Below are 20,440 nucleotides of genomic sequence, written 5' to 3' on the forward strand. Positions count from 1 at the left end.
ACTGATATTGGTACTCGCTCATTGAAGAGAAAGTCTGTAGCATTATAGACTTAACTGTGTAATACCCATAAGTCCTAATCCACAGCTAATGCATTCCTTCCTCTTAGAGACAGTGTTACTGGCCCTGGGGAAAGAGAGACGGCAGCAAGAAGTTAGTCTGGTTTCTTAACTCTCTCCTTGATTGATTACAGTAAATGGAGAGACAATGACATCTGCATAGTTGTGAAGCGGGAGGGAAGGAATGTAAACAAGAGACAGGCTAATGTGGAATTGCATCTCTTCATGAGCTCTAATTACTTTAAAATAAGAGAATCAGAATCTTGCTAGGACGGGTAATCATTAATTTAGGCAAATATTTGATGTGCTCCATAATTTTTTTCCTCCCAGGCATCTCACTTTTTGTGAGAAAAGGTTTAGTAATTACAGCAGGAGACTGGGAATCAGGACTGGATTTTATTTCTGACTGGCTTGGTAGTGACAGTAGACAAGTCGTTTAAATTATGTGCCTGTTTGTCATTCAGAAAATGACGGTATTCACTTCGCTAATAATATGTTAAACACAGCAACCTTACACCTTCATAGCACTGTATGATCATACTAAATTATGGCAAGGAGCTGTTATTCCTTCATCTTGTAGATGGAAGATCCAGGACATAGTTTACCCTTGGGGGGATTACTTACCTGGGGCCACACATCAAGTATGTACCAGAGCTAGGATTAGAATTCTGGCTCCCAGTTAATATGTTTAATCATAAAACAACTCAGCTACCTCAGAGAGGTTGAGATTTAGTGTATGCAACTTTGAGGTCCATGGATGAAAGGTACACTCAAATGAACAGTATGTATTTTAGAAGCTGGTTCTCTTGAAGTTAAATCATCTCGGTTAACCACTGGAATAATTTACTGTGGGTTGTAGTACATTCTTCATCACTTGAAGATTGTAAACCAAGAATTGGAGGTCTTTGGTTTAAAAACAAAAACAAAAGGCTGTAACTCAACCAGAAAGTATAGGCTGGATGCAGGAATTCCTGTGTGACATTCTATGGTCTCAGGTTTCAGAGTGGCAGTCCTGTTAGTCTGTATCTGCAAAAACAACGAGTCCTTGTGTCACCTTAGAGACTAATTTGTTAGTCTCTAAGGTGCCACAAGGATGCCTAGTTGTTTTTATTCTATGGCCTGTGTTTTGCAGGACATCAGTCTACATGATCATAATGGTCCCTTCTAATCTTAAAAAATCTACAAATCCTCCTCTTTTGAAGCCTCAAAATAATTTCACATTTCTGAGATAGTATATAGCGAGAAACACTCAATACTCAATTTCTGGTTAAGCGATACTTTATAATGTCTAATCTTTCTCCAGTCAATCCATGCATGTGCAGTTGGAAAACTTGCCAGTTCTGTAAATGTTTTGTAATTGCGTGTGGTGCCTCTGCACTGTTAATTTTTAGCCTAGCTAGTGCTACAAATAGTTCAGCAAGGAATAACTTATTAATAAATGGTAGATAAAGGGCTAATACCAATGTTACCACATTTGAGAATAAGCATTTGTTCTCGAATATAAATTCAAGACCCATAAAACTGCATGTTTTTGCAGTCTGCATAGTTGGGGAATACTTTTTTCTTATCTAAATTAGGTAGAGGGCCAGTAGAATTGCTGGTGTATCTTTGCATGTACAATATGGGGAGGGAAAATGTTAAAAAAATCCAGCCTCCTAATTGCTCAATGCCCGCTTTGTGCTCTTGGTAGCCTAACAGTCACAGGAATTTCAGAGTTATTTAAGGCTTTGTCTGTGCTGAGCTTTGGTAAAAGCTCTCACCACAGCAACCCCCAGTGGAGCTGCACTGGGGGTAGAATGTTGCTGGAAGAGTTTAACAAAAGATTCGCTGCAGAGAAGGCTCTGGTTATTACATCCGTTTGTCTCTCTTAAGCCACATTGCAAGGTCTTTGCAGCAGGGAACATGTCTATCTGTACTAGTCAGTGTACAAAAACAACGGTGTCCTGATCATGATTGGAGCTTCTATGCTACTGTAATACACATTAGTGTTAATAAAACTAATTATTTAAGAGATTTGTTTTTCACATTCTTTAGCATATTGCATGTGTACTGCTGAGTGCAATATTTGCTGTAATATTTTCAGCTTTGCATTATTTCCAAAAGCTGTGTTCAATCTTTGTACTGCGGTAGTGCCAAGGAGCCACAGTGATGGATCAGGGTCCTGTTGTGCTAGAAGTTTGACAAACATGTAAGAAAAAGATGGCCCTTGCCCTGAAGAGCGTATACTCTTAGGGTCAATAATTTCTGGAGCTTGCTCTCAGACTTGTCCCTAGATGACAGTTGGGATTGGTCACCAATTACATTCTGGAAGGCAGGTGAATAGCATTCCATAAACCCTAGTTTTCCTGAAAAAGTTAACATAGCTTGATTAGAATATTTTTTGTTAAGTCAGAAGTGGTCCATATGCATAAACAAGGCTTTCAGGCCTACTTACAAATCAGGAAGAATGTCAGATACTGTAGAAACAGAGGTTGGTATGAGAGCCCCTAAACCATACTGCATGCTTTTATGTTGGTGGTGGTTTGGGGTTTTTTTAATAGTAGTCTAGGAAGATTGTCTTATCAGGAAACATCGGGCCCCAGTGCTCCAAGCTGATAGCTGTTTCTGTAGTGTGTGAACCTACCTCTTTGATTCTCTCAGGTTGCTGTCTGTTAACTTGAATTCCCCCGCCCCTCCTTGCTGTTGTCTAGCAGTTCCTGCTGTATCTTTATCTTCATACCATCTGCTGCTGAGTGCATTAATAAAACAGACTAGATATTCTTGCTGTTTCCTCCCAACAATGAGACACTAAAGGAAGCATTTCTTTCGTCTTCCTGTTTCAGGAACATGCTAACAGACAGTGACTGTCACTGGACTCTTATCCCTTCTTGCATAGACTGGTTAGCAGGAATAGTTGTTCAGGACCTCTTCCTAATAAGCCTCTGAACTGGAAAGTTACCTGCTGATGGCATATCATTACAGTGAAGTTAAATTCATTTCCCATGAGAAGAAGTTATTCTATTTCTTTGTTAGAAGGGCTACTAAAATGCCAACTGAAAAGTTATTCAAGGCAGCCTGCAGCATTGACTATGTAATTGGGCTTTGACTCACAGTTAAAGCTATTCCTATCCATCTTTAGTTTCATAGCAAAAACTTGTGTCTGTAGTTCTGAGGCCATAGCCATTCTTTCCTTTGTTATAAGCTTTTTAGGCTGTCTCTCTCTGAGATCTACCATACTGTCACATCTCAAGAGTGGTTTCAGAGTAGCAGCCGTGTTAGTCTGTATTCGCAAAAAGAAAAGGAGTACTAGTGGCACCTTAGAGACTAACCAATTTATTTGAGCATAAGCTTTCGTGAGCTACAGCTCACTTCATCGGAGTGGGAATTTCTAACTGCAGTTGGATACCTTAAATGATGTTAAGACTAAACTTTGATAAATCTGGCTCCATATTTATAAATCCCAGACAAGTTGGCCCTTCAGCCTAGTACGTTGGTAAACTGAGATCCATGGACAGCAAAAGATCCCCTAGCAATGGTTATAAAAGTGAGGGCTGCTGGCCTTAGCTAGCCTCTCTCTCCCTCCATTGTCATGCAACATGTTGTATGTCAGTTGTTTGCCACCTTTGGTATAAGTATAGCTTGTAAATTACTTAGTGCTGCTATGAGATGAAAAGCACTATGCAAACATAATTTAATAGTAATAATCCTGCATAATCCATTAGATCAGGGATAGTCAATTTTTTGTCAAGGTCCAAATTTCTAGGACGGGTATAGTCAAGGTCCAGACTTGAGAAAATAATAAATCAACCACAATGATAATAAGTAAATAAGATTTCAGAGTCCATTCAGAAGCATCTAGTGATCTCGATTTGGCCCAGGGGGGTCTGCCTATTTTAGACTACCCCTGCATTAGATCAACAAGATCTCGTTCCGAGAAGAATTACTGCACAGCTGAAGCATAGTTCAACCTGAGCAAGCGCACTGCAACTGCATGTGTACATATGTGCATTCTTTTGTAGACAACAGCAAGAGGATATTTGGTATCTTGAGTTCTTCTGCTGATCATAGCTGTGCCAGTTTTGCATGGAGAGAAACAGTCTGTAAGTAGAAAAGTCCCAAATTACTCAGCATTTTATAGGTCAAAACCAATAACTTTGAAACTCTACTTGGAAGCTAATAACTTCTATTGGGGGAGGTTTGAGTGCAGTTCAAGAATTCCTTATTGAAGACTTAAACATGGCTACCTCTGGGCTTGCTCACGACATGCTGAGCAACCATGACTCCCATTGAAGTTGTGTAAGAGCTTTATATGTATAAACACTGCAGTGCTTAATATGGTTTCCTGTAATCTGACTCCATGATTAGCTGAACAGATTGCATGTCCCGGTTATGGATGATTTTAAGGTCCCTAATAATGGCAGCATTTTGAATGGTGATGAGTCATTTCCAGTATTGGCATTCAGATGCTGAAAAGTAGGCTGTCTTCCCATAAGATCAGGTGGTGGTAACCATTGTGGCTTCTCTTTGCATTTAGCATGTTGGCATTACAGCCTGTTCGCTGGACAGGTATCTCGCTGATCATTTTACCAAAGGGGTTAATATCTGAAATGACAATCAGCCATCTCAGATTTAAACAAACTTGTTTTTCTTACTTCAGTTTTCCATGAGATGGTAACTGCTGGGACAGTCTTAAGGATTCTTGCTGCAATCTCATGAAAGTCAACAGTGTCTTATCTTGCAGCTTCTACTAGGTTATGCATCATCTAACCCAGGGGTCAGCAACCTTTCAGAAGTGGTGTGCCGAGTCTTCATTTATTCACTTTAAGATTTCACGTGCCAGTAATACATTTTAACGTTTTTTAGAAGGTCTCTCTATAAGTCTATGTATTATATAACTAAACTATTGTTGTACGTAAAGTAAACAAGGTTTTCAAAATGTTTAAGAAGCTTCATTTAAAATTAAATTAAAATGCTGATCTCATGCTGCCGGCCCGCTCAGCCCAGTGCCGGCCTGAGGTGCCGTTCACCTAGGTTGGCAGCAAGCTGAGCGGGGCCTGCGGCCAGTGCCCCGGCTGGCAAGGAGCTGTCAGCCAGAACCCCAGACCGGCAGCGGGCTGAGCGGGCCGGCGGCCGGGACCCCGGACCGGCAGTGGGCTGAGCAGCTCAGCCCGCTGCTGGTCTGGGATCCTGGCCCTGCCCACATAGAGTGGGTACCTACCTTCTCCCTGGTTCTAGCCCATTCTCTTCCTCTCTCTCTGCACTGAGCTGAGGGTGGGAGTGCACTGAGCACAGAGCTGGGGGTGAAGGATCGGGCTGGGGGTGAAGGATCAGGCTGGGGGGTGGGGTGTAGGAGGTTTGGGTGTGGAGTGCTTACCAGGGCAGCTCCCATTTGGTGTGAGGAGTGTGGGGGGGAGGGGGGCAGGAGCTCCCATTTGGTGCGAGGGGTGGGAATGTGGGGGGTGCAAGAGTCAGGGGCCTGGGTATGTGTGGGGGGTGCAGGAGTCTGGGAAGGGGGCTGCGGGTGTATGAGGGTGCAGGAGTTAGGGCATGGGGGGGCTGGGTATGTGGGGGGAGTGCAGGAGTCAGGGGTGGGGGTGTGTGAGGGGGGTGCAGGGGTCAGGGCAGGGGGCTGGGGGTGTGTGAGGGGGTGCAGGGGTCGGGCAGAGGGCTGGGGGGGTAGGCTAAGGTCATGGGGGTGCTCCCAGCGCCGTGCCCAGAGCGACTTATGGCAGGGGGCTGGAGGGGATATGCCCTGATTCCAACCCCCCCCCCCCCCCGTCCCCACAGCCCCGTCCCCACCTCTTTTCTTCTTCCTCCCCAAAGCAGCGAGCGGGTTGCAGCTCCGCTCCTCCCCCTCCCCCGCAAGGGCCATCAGCTGATGGGTGGCAGGGAGGGAGAGAAGTGGGGCAGGAACCCCGCATGCTGGGGGAAGAGGCAAGGGAGGGGGAGCTCGCCTGCCCTGCAATAGCAGCTGGCAGGACCAAGCTTCTTCACCCTGCCCCCGCAGGAGGGGCGGGGGTGTGGAGAAGAGCAGGCTGGGGCGGGCAGGATTTTTAATGGCATGCTGCTGCCTGCCAGGGTCCCGGCCTGGGTTCGGCAGCTGACTGGGACCCGGCAGGCAGCAGCGTGCCATTAAAAATCGGCTCGCGTGCTGTCTTTGGCACGCATGCCATAGGTTGCCGACCCCTCATCTAACCTATTAAATGGAACAGGGAAAAAACAGAATACGCAGTAAACTGGACAAGCCTCTGTGTTTTAAGCAGGAAGTAGACATTGAGCCCTATGCTTATTTGTTCTTACTACTCACGAAACCTGATGGAACTATTTCCAGTGAGTACGGCATACTGAAATAAAGGCTCTCTTAATCATTTGTTCAGAATCAGCAAATAGCATGGTGCTGTACAAGTCACAGAACTGTTCCTATCTCCTAATGCTTCTAAACTAAAAACTGCACAAAAAGAGGTATATCTAAAACCCACCTTCTATGACTTTGAGCATGATGCGGATAAGTATCTTAAACTGAGTAGTTAGCATGCTGCCTGTTGTGTGCTTCCTATGAAAGGGAAGAGAAGGAGCCACAGTACTTCACTTCCCTAATGTTCAGTCTGCTTTGATGTTTTGCACCTGAAAGTGGAACTGTCACTAATGTCCACCACCTATCATTTTGCCACCAAAATCACTGAGGTGAAGGGTTGCAGCTTTACCGTACTGAACAGAGCCCCCAGCTCACATATCTGTAAAGGTAAATCAGTTACACATCCTTTTGTATAATGCACCTCTAAGGCCTGGGAAACTCTTTTAGTCTATTGTCAGTGCTTTTCAATGCACAACAAATTTTCCCTAACAAAAGGTATTAGAAGCACCTACAAATCCCTGAATACCAGAGGCATTCGGACCTATGACTCAAAAAGTAAGTGGGCCAGACGGTAGGGGGCGTGAGTATGATCTGATTTTAAAGATGCTCTGGAGTTGGCACATCTGCCTTCTAATCCCAGCTCTGCTTTGCTGTATGACTTTGGAGAAATTACTTATTCTCTGTGTACGTGGTCTTCACCCTGTATAAATCAGAGATAATGTCATCTCCCAGTGCTCAACAAATGTTTTTAAATGTATCCTTTGACAGGTGGGCAAAGTATTATTACAAATGCTTCCTTAAAAACAGTAAGCCCCAAATATCCTTAATTTTAACAATACATTAGAATGTAAATAGGTAAATTTTAAAGTTTCACAATTGCAGACTAATGTTCAGGGAAATCAGTTCTGCTTGACTTTTTTTTTTTTTAATACAAATTGTATTGCAACCAAATGTAGACCTAGTCTTCCTATATTTAATTTTTCTTGCATGTTAAGACCAAGCCTATGGAAGCCATTCTTTTGTTGTAGTACTACCTATCCTTCCTTATAGCCTCAATGATATACCAGTCCTATTGCACTGCTTGCTCCTCTTGTTCACCAGACTTGTGAGCTGTAATTCACGAAAGCTTATGCTCAAATAAATTTGTTAGTCTCTAAGGTGCCACAAGTACTCCTTTTCTTTTTGTGGATACAGACTAACACGGCTGCTACTCTGAAACCAGACTTTTAAGGCTTACCGTACCTGTATAACAAAGCTTTTTATGGACTCTAGAATCTATTTGTAGCAAGAGAGAATAAAATCTTAGTTAAGAGCTATTGAAATCATACTGAATAGTTATGATAGGTCCATCAATGGTTATTAGCCAGGTTGGACAGGGATGCAAATCGTGCTCTGAAGTGTCCCTCGCCTCTGTTTGCCAGAAGCTGGGAATGTGCGACAGGGAATGGATGACTTGATTACCTGTTCTGTTCATTCTCCCTGGGGCACCTGGCATTAGCCACTATATTGGCTGCAGGATTGGCGCCCCGGCCCCAGCAAGGTGGCTGAGGAGGCAGTCCCGGAATCTGCATGCGGCATACTAAAGCAAAATCTTTGTTGCCAAACCCTGCAACCAGGGGTCCGGCGGCAGCGCTGGGGAGGCAGATTCTCCCCTGGCCTATTATACCTGCTGCCCATGGTTTTAGTCATGGGTATTTTTAGTAAGTCATGGACAGGTCACAGGCAGTAAACAAAAATTCACAGCCTCTGACCTGTCCATAACTTGTACTAATTACCCCTGACTAAATCTTGGGGGGGGGGGGGTGGCGGGGGGAGCAGCCTGGGGGGCACCGCAGGTGCTTGGGGGTGTGTGTGTGTGTCGTGGTCTGGGGACAGACGGACGGACACCCGCCTCCCCAGTAGCGGCGACATCCCTCTCTCTCAGCTCCTTGGCAGAGGTGTGGCTGAGCAGCATTGGCTCCACAGCTCCCCTTGGCCAGGAACTGCAGCCAGTGGGAGCTGCGGGAGTGGTGGCTGCAGGCGGAGGCAGTGTTCAGAGCTGCCTGGCCATGCCTCTGCCTAGGAGCTGAGGGAGTGGGATGTCACCGCTTCTGAGGAGCCCCCCCCCAAGGTAAGCGCCACCCAGAGCCCTCAACCCCTCCTGTGCCCCAGCCCTGAGCCCCTTCCCACACCCAAACTCCTGCTGCTGGAGGCGGGGGCGGGGCACAGTGGCCTCAGACTTTGTGGCCAATGCGACTGGCTCGGGCTGCTTGAGCTACTCAGGCAGCCCCCACGCCAGGCGCACCGGCTGCTGCAGAAGTCATGGAAAGTCAGGGAATCCATGACCTCCGTGACAAACTCAGCCTTACCGATGTGACATTATTAGGTCGACCTAACCCCCACTGTAGACGCAGCTAGGTCGATGGAAGAATTGTGCCATCAACTAATTACCACCTCTTGAGAGGTACAGTGGTGTAGTTTCAGTGCTGTAGCTGGGCCATTGTAGTGCTTGCAGTGTAGACATATCCTCAGTTTAGAACTTTGTATTAGGGAATGTGGGTGCAGTTCCCTAGTGCCTGGAAGTACACTGAGGTCTTCTGGGGGTATGTCAACTCCTCTAGATGTTTACCTGTTTTTATGGCAGGCTACGTAAAAAGCACTAGTGATGTCCGTACAAACTAAAATGTTATACAATGACTTGTTAATACTGCTCTGAATTGTATGTACAGTATTTATATTCCAATCAATGTATTTTATAATTATATGGTAAAATTGAAAAAGTAAGCATTTTTTCCGTAATAACTGAATGCTGTGACACTTTTGTATTTTTGTCTGATTTTGTAAGCTAGTAGTTTAAGTGAGGTGAAACTTGGGGGTACGCAGGACAAATCAGACTCAGAAAGGGGCACAGTAGAACCACTGCCCTAGAGTAACCTTTCTAACCTGAGCTCTCAGTGACTGAGTGCGTGCATAATAAGCTTTGGAGCTTCCTGGTATGAGCCAACCTTTGTTTTCCAAGTTAAGCCTTTGTGCTGTATGTTGCTATTAGAAAGCCAATTGCTTGTTACAAAAATGTATGGTCTTCAATCCTCGTCCTTTGGTTCAGAGGTATTTTGTTGGTTTACTGCTCACCCTTGTGCTGAGGGCCTCCTTTTTAATGAATGATGCTATGACACTGCACCCCATAAGGCTTTATGGAAATATGCTTATGAATGTATATATGACATAACTGGAATGTGTTTTATGGTACATATGCCATGTGACACATCTCTGTAAAGGTTATGATCTACTGAATCTATTAATCCCATTTGTATGCATGTATCATTTTTGTATTCGAAGTTATGAATATTGGCTGTGTACTGGCTTGATTTTTAAATAGCCTTTGTAAAGCATTTGGTCAGCTTCTTGAGAAAGGAATGTGCAAATTAAGTGCCCAGTCAAGAAACACTTAACGAACAATGGATCTTGGAATGCTCCAATCCACATAGGAAGTCTACTTGTGGATGTTCAAGGTAGCATGTGACCCATGGCTGCTACCTGTAAGTTCTGAGTCATGCATGGACATGTGACTGGCCCATGTGACTCCAAACTCCATATTGTAGCGGGGATCTACACAGGGGGAGTGGGGGGTGTCCACCCACCAGAGAAAGTCTATTTTAAACCCTGAGGAGACCCCTCCATTTTGTCTTCAGCTGGCTAAAGAGAGAGCCTCTCCACCCCCAAAGATACCTGAAAGAAACTGGAACAAAGATCAGTAACTACAGGGGTGTGGGTGATTGCTGGACCCAGACTAGAAGGAGACTAGTCTGTAAAAGGAAGTTTACTAGAATTCCTCTAAGGATGAAGTTTTTATCTGTATTCAGTTTCTTACCACATTAGACATAGACTTGCGAGTTCTATTTTATTTTACTTGATAATTCATATTGTTCTGTCTGTTACTACTTGGAACCCCTTAAATTCTAGTTTCTGTATTTAATAAAATCACTTTTTACTTTTTACTAATTAACCCAGAGTATGTATTAATACCTGAGCGGGGGTTTGGGGAGGGAATAACTGTGCATACCTCTCTATCAGTGTTATAGAGGGCAAACAATTTATGAGTTTACCCTGTATAAGCTTTGTACAGGGTAAAACAGATTTATTTGGGGTTTGGACCCCATCGGGAGTTTGGCATCTGAGTGTTAAAGACAGGAACGCTTAAGTTGCTTTCAGTTAAGTCAGCAGCTTTGGAGCATGTGGTTCAGACTTTGGGTCAGTGTTGGAGCAGACTGGCATGTCTGGCTCAGCGAGATAAGGTGCTGGAGTCCCAAGCTGGCAGGGAAAGCAAGGGCAGAAGTAGTCTTGGCACATAAGTTGGCAGCCCCAAGTGGGTTTCTGTGATCCAACCCATCACAGATGTCATCTTTGCTTAACTTGTTAGTATTTTCATCTGTCCTTCTAGCTTTTCCATTTCACTGCCTCAGGGAGCCTTGTATCACTTTTAAATCCTCTTGTTTAAATCATTTACCTGTGTTGGGTTAATTTGACCTGCATTTTTCCTCTACTTTCAAACAGTCTAAGTTTTTTTTTCCTCTATTCAAGCTCCAAAAATGAATACAAACATTTTAAATCTCATTAGAATTGTGATGCAAACTGGCAAAAGGGAACTGAAGATCTGACAATGAAAAGACTAATGAAAATGAATTTTTCTTGTAGCCCGCAAGAAACCTGATTAAAGGGTTGGGGGATATAATGACAAATACATAGTATTTGCATAATGCTTCACCCTCAAAATGCTGTACAACATCTTACCTGAGGTGAAAAGGGGTGATTGTCCTCTGGGGCAGAGGTAAAGTAGAGTAATGATCTTAGACATTGGGAACATTCCAGTCACAGAGGAAGACACTTATCACTCAGGGCTGCTAGGCTATAAGGAAAACAGTCTCTTGAAATAAGGGTGTGAGCATCCTCAGAAGTGCTGAGAAATAGATAGAATTTTGCTCAAAGCAAAGATTGGGACTGCATGGTTTAGAGCAGTGATACTCAGGGTTTGTCTACACTGGCAATTTACAGCACTGCAACTTTCTCACTCGGGGGTGTGAAAAAACACCCCCCTGAGCGCAGAAAGTTTCAGCACTGTAAAGCGCCAGTGCAAACAGTGCACCAACGCTGGGAGCTACGCCCCTCCCGGCGCTCAAGCTCTCCCAGCGCTCTGCCATGATGCCATAAGACATGTTGAAGTGTTGCCGCTGCAGAGGTGCTTGTGTGCTCTCAGACCTCAGTGGTTCAGGAGCTAAATTAATGATCAACATTACCCAAAAGAGCCACAGTAGTGTGAATTCATTGTTTCATTTATCCATAGTGTTACATATTTTTATATTATATTCTCACAGCAAATAAGTTAATAACTTATTGCAAGTTGATAACTTAATTGGTTAGTATAGTAAAAGATTAGTTAATATTTAAATTAATGTTTTAATTAGGGCTGTCAAGCAATTTAAAAAACTAATTGCGATTAAACAATAATATACCATTTATTTAAATATTTTTGGATGTTTTCTGCATTTTCAAATATATTGATTCCAATTACAACACAGAATACCAAGTGTACAGTGCTCACTTTATATTTATTTTTGATTACAAGTATTTGCACTGTAAAAAACAGAAGTATTTTTCAATTCACCTAATACAAGTACTGTAGTTCAATCTCTTTATCATGAAAGTTGAACTTACAAATGTAGAATTATGTACAAAAACCCTGCATTCAAAAATAAAACAGTGTAAAATTTTAGAGCCTGCAAGACCACTCAGTCCTACTTGTTGTTCAGCCAATCACTCAGACAAACAAGTTTGTTTACATTTGCAGGAGATAATGCAGCCCAGTTCTTCATTACAATGTCACCTGAAAGCGAGAACAGGTGTTCTCGTGGCACTGTTGTAGCTGACGTCGCAAGATAACTAGGTGCCAGATGTGCTAAAGATTCATATGTCCCTTCATGCTTCAACCACAATTCCAGGGGACGTGCGTCCATGCTAATGATGGGTTCTGCTCGATAGCAATCCAAAGCAGTGCGGACCCATGGATGCTCATTTTCATTATCTGAGTCAGATGCCACCAGCAGAAGATTGATTTTCTTTTTTGGTGGTTTAGGTTCTGTAGTTTTCGCATCGGATTGTTGCTCTTTTAAGATTTCTGAAAGCATGCTCCACACTTTGTCCCTCTTAGATTTTGGAAGGCACTTCAGATTCTTAAACTTTGGGTCGAGTGCTGTAGCTATCTTTAGAAATCTCACATTGGTTCCTTCTTTGCGTTTTGTCCAATCTCGAGTGAAAGTGTTCTTAAAATAAACATCATGTGCTGGGTCATCATCCGAGACTGCTAGAACAGGAAATATAGGGCAGAGGGCGGGTAAAACAGAGCAGGGGACATACAATTTTCCCCCAAGGAGATCAGTCCCAAATTTAATTCACGCACTATTTTTTTTTTTAACAAACGTCATCAACATGGAAGCATGTCCTCTGGAGTGGTGGCTGAAGCAAGAAGGGGGTGCACGAATGTTTGGCATATCTGGCATGTAAATAGCTTTCAATGCTGGCAACAAAAGTGCCATGCCAAATGCCTGTTCTCACTTTGTTGACATCGTAAATAAGAAGAGGGCAGCATTATCTCCTGTAAATGTAAACAACCATGTTTGTCTTAACGATTTGGCTGAACAAGAAGTAGGGCTGAGTGGATTTGTAGCCTCTGAAATTTTACATTGTTTTGTTTTTAAGTGCAGTTATGTAACCAAAAAAAAAATATCTACATTTGTAAGTTGCGCTTTCATGACAGAGATTGCACTACAGTACTTGTATACCTTTTTTACAGTGAAAATATTTGTAATAAAAATATACACTTTGATTTCAATTACAACACAATACAATATGTATGAAAATGTAGAAAAACATCCAAAATATTTAATAAATTTCAATTGGTATTCTGTTTAACAGTGCAATTAAAACTGTGATTAACTCAAAAAAATTAGTCACGTGAGTTAACTGCAATTAATCGACAGCCCTAGTTTTAATGCATGCTGCAAAGAGCCATAGGAAGCACATTAAAGAGCCACTTGCGGCTTGTGAGCCTAGTCTGAGTACCATTGGTTTAGAGACGCTTCCCCCAACCTCTCTACTCTCATGTACACTGAGGAAAGCTTTTATGTGCCAAGGCTGACACTTGGGTCATTGTACCCTCTTCTCTGAGTTGTCCAAAAGAGTTTTTACAACGTGCAGGAAGTAAAAAGGCGTCTCCCTCCATAAACTGTCATTATCCAAATGGCAGAAACCCCTGCTTCTCCTAGGACAGGGGAAGGCAACCTATGACACACATCCCAAAGGGGGCACGCGAGCTGATTTTTCAGTGGCACTCACACTGCCCAGGTCCTGGCCACCAGTCTGGGGGGCTCTGCATTTTAATTTTAAATGAAGCTGCTTAAACATTTTAAAAACCTTATTTACTTTACATACAACAATAGTTTAGTTATATATTAAAGATGTCTAGAAAGAGACTTTCTAAAAACATTAAAAGGTATTACTGGCATGCGAAACTTTAAATTAGAGTGAATAAATGAAGACTCGGCACACCACTTCTGAAAGGTTGCCGATCCCCGTCCTAGGAACTTGCCAAAAATCATGCCTCATCAGCTGAGCCATCAGAAGGTATTCTTTAATACGTTACCTTTTGCAGAATTGTATGTCAGATTATTAAATTGCATCACATTTGCCTGAGCCAACCCACAGTCTTTTGTGGAATTATTCATTGTAGCATATTAAAATGTAAATGAAAGATAAAACCAGAAGGAGCGTGTATGTAGACTCTATCACACTTTTTACAGAACTTATGTCAATTTGTCAGTGAGCCTTATTTATCTTTTAATTTTGGACCAGGTATAAAATTTCCTCTTTCTACACAATTCTTTTAGCAATTTTCTTTAAAAATAGTTAGAAATCCCCTTACAGAATATTACATTCCTATCCTTTATTCCATTTTCCCTTATTCCATTCCACATGGCTAACCCCCTCCTTGTGGTAGGGATTTCTACCATCAGGCTAGTGGCAGTCTATGGGGTGAGATGCTCTGCTCTTTTCTGCGTTTTTAAAAAAGTCTCTTGGACAACTTTGAAAGGTGGCCGTAGAACAACTCGGCCGTATACAATGTAACTCGCTTCTAGGATACATCTTCTTTATCGTTAATAATCTGTGGCCTTGGTGCAGTTCAGATAGACTTTTTATAATTATAAATTGACTAAGGCTGTGTATACACTAGCACTTTTGTTGGTATAACTTCTGTTGCTCCGGGGTTTGAAAAAACACCGAGCTGAGAGACCTAAGTTACACCAACAGAAGCACCAATGTGGACAGCGCTATGTCGGCATGAGAGCCTCTCCTGCCAACATACCTACCACTGCTTGTTGGGGATGGTTTAATTGTGTCGATGGGAGAGCTCTCCCATTGGGATAGAGTGGCTAGATGGGAGATCTTACAGCCGCGCAGCTGCATCAGGACAGCTGTGCCGCTGTAAGCTCTCCCTATATGTTCCTCTTAAAACCAGGAAAGGCATGCCATCTATATTTATTAGTAATGCTACCAGTAAGGGTAAATATATTTTTAAAAGATCCTTTTTTGTCCAAAATCACTGGTGGCACAAAAATGCGTATGTCCAAACATGATACATAGGGGCTTGGAAAAGGCATAAGGGGACCAGACAAAAGGCAACAGGGACTTAGCAACATGTAAAAAGATACAAGATGAGTAAAGGTAGAGTTATTACTTACTAGTCTAGTTCTAAGCATCCCAACAGACAGGCTTTCTTAGTATACTGACTAAAGGTGAGCTTCAAGGCTAATGAAAATGGAATAAATTCCATATTTATGTGCCGATTTCTGTTACTAATCAGGCTGTAGTGCACCATCAGCACCAAAACCTTTAATTCACTCTTATTAAAGTCCCCCACTTACAAAATCCTGTATTTCCTGGTTTACTAAAAACATGTCTCAGTGGTATCAGGTTTTAGTAGGAATGTAGCCTCTAACTATAAAATACAGTCCTGGATTTTAGAACTAAATAGTTTAAATTCCTTTTATTGTTCCAGATATATTTTGAAATATGCCTTAGATGTAGTCTTGCGAAATTGTATGATCTTTCCCATCCCACATCAGGTAACTTGGGCCTGTGTCCCCCAAAGAGCTTCCTGACACAAGGAAACTGAGGTGAAGCAAAATGGTTCCAAAAAGGGTTAAATATTTGAGTTTCTCCTACCTATAAAATTTGCTGCTAATTTAATCTCTCTGGTTATTTCTTGCAGTGAACACCTACCTCTTCATGATGCAAGCCCAAGGCATCATGATTCGTGAGAACATGAGAACAATAGGAGCTCAGGTTTATGAGCAGGTGGTCCGCAGTGCCTATGCCAAGAGGAACAGCAGCATGAATGACTCAGGTATATTTTTAGTAATTAAGTCAATTTGATTAGAATTCCTATTACCACTGGAAAGTGACTCAGTCTAAACAGTTATTCTTGAAGAGAATAAATGCATGGGTAGACACAGGAGAGGAGCGTTTGCTTTTAGATCACCCTCTATAATATAATATAGAGCAGGGGTTGGCAACCTTTCAGAAGTGGGGTGCCGAGTCTTCATTTATTCACTGCAATTTAAGGTTTTGCGTGCCAGTAATACATTTTAACATTTTTAGAAGGTCTCTTTCTATAAGTCTATAATATATAACTAAACTATTGTTGTATGTAAAGTAAATAAGGTTTTTAAAATATTTAAGAAGTTTCTTTCAAAATTAAATTAAAATGCAGAGCCCCCCCGGACCGGTGGCCAGGACCTGGGCAGTGTGAGTGCCACTGAAAATTAGCTCGTGTGCCGCAGGTTGCCTACCCCTGATATAGAGGGTGATCTAAATATAATAGTCTATATGGCCCTCTCCTCAGATGCCTCTAGTAACTTTGAGGTATTTACAAAACAAGACAAGAATGGGTTCAGTGCTGCATCCTTTTTCTTCCATCTGCTTTCTAGAGATGCAGTGAGTGACATCTGTGAAATCACACTGTTTTCTTGAAGGGGTAACACATTAACACACATCCTTATGAGCCTCACTCTTCACATGCAAGAAAGGACCTGAAGTTTCCCTAAATTGTCTGTCTGTCTTTCAGAAGTGGGAGTAGATACAGGGGTTCCGACTACAGGCCCCACAACTATTTTTTTTTTTTTTTTTTTAAACTGCTTACGCTGTATTCCCTCGAATGTAATGCTGGTTTGACAGCTTTGGACATACCACCTTTGTGTATTAGTGATCCATCTGAACCAAATTGCTCTTCAAACATGCCCATCTTCTGCCTCCAAAAGTGGTCTACCATGTAAATCTCCCACAAGAAATTTCCCTGCCACTTCTCTTAATCTGGTCTTCATCTTCTTATCTTTTTTTCTTTAAATTTTATGTCATGCTCCTACGACACACACAACAATACTTGCAGCCCAGAAGAGGGAATTTAGGTGCCTGTCACCTCTTGCACCATCCCAGTTGTGTTTTAATTTAGGTAGTCCAAGCCAAACTGATAGCAGTGCCATGTAAAATTGCTGTAGTTGTGTCTGCTGTGCAGAAGTGGATTAAGATTTATTGGGGCCCTGGGCACAAGAACATTTGCGTCCCTACAACTCTCCCTCACCATAGGGCCCCCCTGCACCTCCCCTTTCCCCCCTCAAGGCCCCGTCCCTGGCCAGGCCAGAAGCCAGAGCCAGGCCATGCTAAGAGCTGCCCAGGGATCCTGTGCCATTTTGAGGAGCCTCCACCTGCTCTGGGCGGCGCACCCTGGGGGGCAGGGACCCGGGCTGGGGTTGCTCTTGGGCACCTGGCACCCTGCACAGGGCAGGTGGAGGATCTGGAGCTCCCCATAGCTGCCCGGGCTCTCTGGGAAGCTCTTACCACAGCCGAGGGTGATCATATGGCCCATTTTGGCTGGGACAGTCCCCTTTTTAAGCTCTGCCCCAGATATGCCAACTTTTTTTGGCAAAGCTGGGCATTTGTCCTGTTTGCTCTTGCCAACTGATGATCAGTTGGCAAGAGCAAATGGGACATATGCCCAGTTTTGCTAAAAAGGGGCTCGGGGGGGTGAGCGATGGAGCTATGGGAGTTGAGAGGGGCTCGGTCCAGCTCCACATGGTGTGGGAGGAAAGGAAGGTTTGGGCGAGCCCCACATGGTGTTCGATTTTCCTTTTAGGAAGTGTGCTCACCCTACCATAGTGACTACAGACACAAAGAAAGGGGGTGCAATCAAATAAGTTTGAGAACCACTGTTCTAGGTCAGTGGTTCTCAGTCAGGGGTACGTGTACCCCTGGGGGTACACAGAGGTGTTCCACGGGGTACATCAACTCATCTAGATATTTGCCTAGTTTTACAACAGTCTACATAAAAAGCACTAGCAAAGTCAGTACAAACTAAAATTTCATACAGACAGACTTGTTTATACTGTTCTATATACATACTGAAATGTAAATACCATATTTATATTCCAATTGATTTATTTTGTAATTATATGGTAAAAATGAGAAAGTAAGCAATTTGTCAGTAATAGTGTACTGTGACACTTTTGTATTTTTGTCTGATTTTGTAAACAAGTAGTTTGTAAGTGAGGAGAAACTTGGGGTATGCAAGATAAATCAGGCTCCTGAAAGGAGTACAGTAGCCTGGAAAGATTGAGAGCCACTGGTCTAGGTAATACATAGTGTGTCTTTCTCTTCTAGCTACATAAATAATTCAAACTTAGGACTTTTACGAGCATAGCTAATTTGGAGACAGACAGACACCATGCTTAACCAACCTAGTTGTGCCAGCAAAATCCCTACTATAAATACAGTTATACTGGCAAACCCCCCCCCCGCCCCCCATTGTTTCTATAGCTTATTTTGTTTGAGGGAAATGGTATAAGCTATACTAGCAAACCCTTTCTAAATGTAAATGGTTACTTATAGTGTTCTCACAGAACAAGCGAGTCACAGTTGCAAAAGTCTCAACCTACCTTCATGCAGTATCAGGCTGGAATAATGTCAGTGAGTTTCAGAGAAGCACGACACCTAGTGAGGGTGAATCCCTGCTGTGTCACTGGGTTTCAATAGTGAGAACAAGTGGGGGAGGAGTGTTACAAGATAAATGTTAGATTGTTGACCATTTGGTATTAATGCATTCTCAAATTACCCAAGCAACGGGTAGCTCACCACATACTTAGTCTTCACTACCTGATTAAAAAACTAGAATTTCCACTGGATTTGGCAACTCAGTTCAGTCTATTTAATATGTGAAAATAGATTAAAACAGATTTTTTCCAAACTTCTGAAAGCTAAGCCCACACATTAAGGAAAAAGAAACCAATTGAATCCCTTCCTTCCTCTACTGCTCCATGTGGTGGTAAAGTCTTACACATCTTTTATACATCCGTTGTGCCCCTCCCCAGCTAGTTCTTTGGGCCCCTCCTGGTTTGTGAGACCTGCAGTTTGTGAAAGTCTGGTTTGCCACCCACTGAAATGAATGGGATTGTTCACACCTCAGAGCTCTAGTGTCAGGGCTAGTCTACGCTGGCAACACTAAAGTGATGCAATGTGACTTATGTGGTTGCGGCGCAGCCCTGGGAGAGAGCTCTCCCAGAGCGCTTAAAAAACCCAAAAAAAAAAAAAAAAAAAAAAAAAAAAAACCAAAAACCCATTCACAAGGGGCGTAGCTACCAGCGCTGGGAGCACTGTCTATACTGGTGCTTTACAGCACTGAAACTTGCTGCGCTCAGAGGGGGTGTTTTTTCACATCCCTGAGTCCGAAAGTTGCAGCACTGTAAATGGGCAGTGTAGACAAGCCCTCAGGCTCTCTGCAAACTCAGGTAGATCTCTCTCTCTGACACTTGTTTCATGCTTTGAAGGTTTTCTTCACAACCATAACAAAGAGAAACTATTTTTAAAAGAATGTGGAGACTCTGGAGAACAATGGAGCTCCATCTGTACCCCTCACCTAATTCTTCGCACTCTCCAGAATGGGGCATGCCTACCACCTTTCGTTCCAAGGCACATCTCTTTTTGATCTTGCCTTTGGTAGTATAAACATACATCATTAATGTACATATAATGAAAAGAAGAAAAATGTGATTGTCCCCTGAGAAGAGGAAGGGAGAAAGAGGGCCGTATATGACAGATGCTAGTCACATCCATACACATCTGGAAGGCAAGTGAATACTATGGTGATGAACGCTGTGTGTAGGAACTTGAATAGCATAGGGAGTAGGATCCTAACAATTCTGTAGAACATAGCTTCATTTTTTAGAATATTAAAGAAAATGGATCTCCCTAGAATAGACTTCAAACCAGACATCTGTTTTTTTTGAGTTGCTACAAATCCACTGTATTAACAGTCTGTCTTTGCTAACATAATTGTTTGCATTGTTTTGTAGTCATCTTGGTCCCAGGATGTTAGAGAGACAAGGAAAGGGTGGTAATATCTTTTATTGGACTATCTTCTGTTGGTGAAAGACAAGCTTTTGCACTACACAACAGAAGTTGGTCAAATCAATTCAGCGCCTTGTTTCCCTAACACAACACTTTGAGTGGTGCAATTTTAGAACAAAGTTGTTATGAAACAACCTGGCATGGTAACAGGTTCCTGTATAACAGTGGTCTCTAACCTTTTTACTCACAAGATCACTTTTTGAATTTAAGTGCAACCCAGGATCTACCCCGCCCTGCTCACTACTCCACCCTCCCTCCCTCCTTCGCTTGCTCTCCCCCACCCTCACTCACTTTAACCGGGCTGGGGTAGGGGTTGGAGAGGGGGTGTGGGCTCAGGGCTTGGGCTGTAGGAGGAGGTATGGGGTGCTGGCTCCAGGAGGGAGCTCAGGGTTGGGGTGTGGGCTCCCATCGATTGGCACTTACCTCAGGCTGCTCCCGGTCAGTGGTGCACCTGGGCTAAGGCAGTCTCCTTGCCTGCCCCAGCCCCATGCCACTCCCAGAATGGGCCAGTGCGGCCCCTTGAGGGGCAGGGGGGCATGTGGCGCTGCACACTGCCCCTTT

General features: G+C 43.2%; 1 protein-coding gene across 2 annotated transcripts in view; it reads left to right on the forward strand.

Moving 5' to 3' along the window:
- Positions 1-20,440, forward strand: part of B4GALT5 (beta-1,4-galactosyltransferase 5) — a 64,928-nt gene that overhangs the window by 28,025 nt on the left and 16,463 nt on the right. For both annotated transcript variants that reach the window (XM_037877141.2, XM_037877142.2), the window contains one exon: positions 15,693-15,827. In XM_037877141.2, coding sequence (XP_037733069.1) covers positions 15,693-15,827 — 135 coding nt within the window. The remainder of the gene's footprint in view (positions 1-15,692; positions 15,828-20,440) is intronic.

This window comes from Chelonia mydas, chromosome 13 (genome assembly GCF_015237465.2).
Source record: "Chelonia mydas isolate rCheMyd1 chromosome 13, rCheMyd1.pri.v2, whole genome shotgun sequence".
NCBI classification, from domain to species: Eukaryota; Metazoa; Chordata; order Testudines; family Cheloniidae; genus Chelonia; species Chelonia mydas.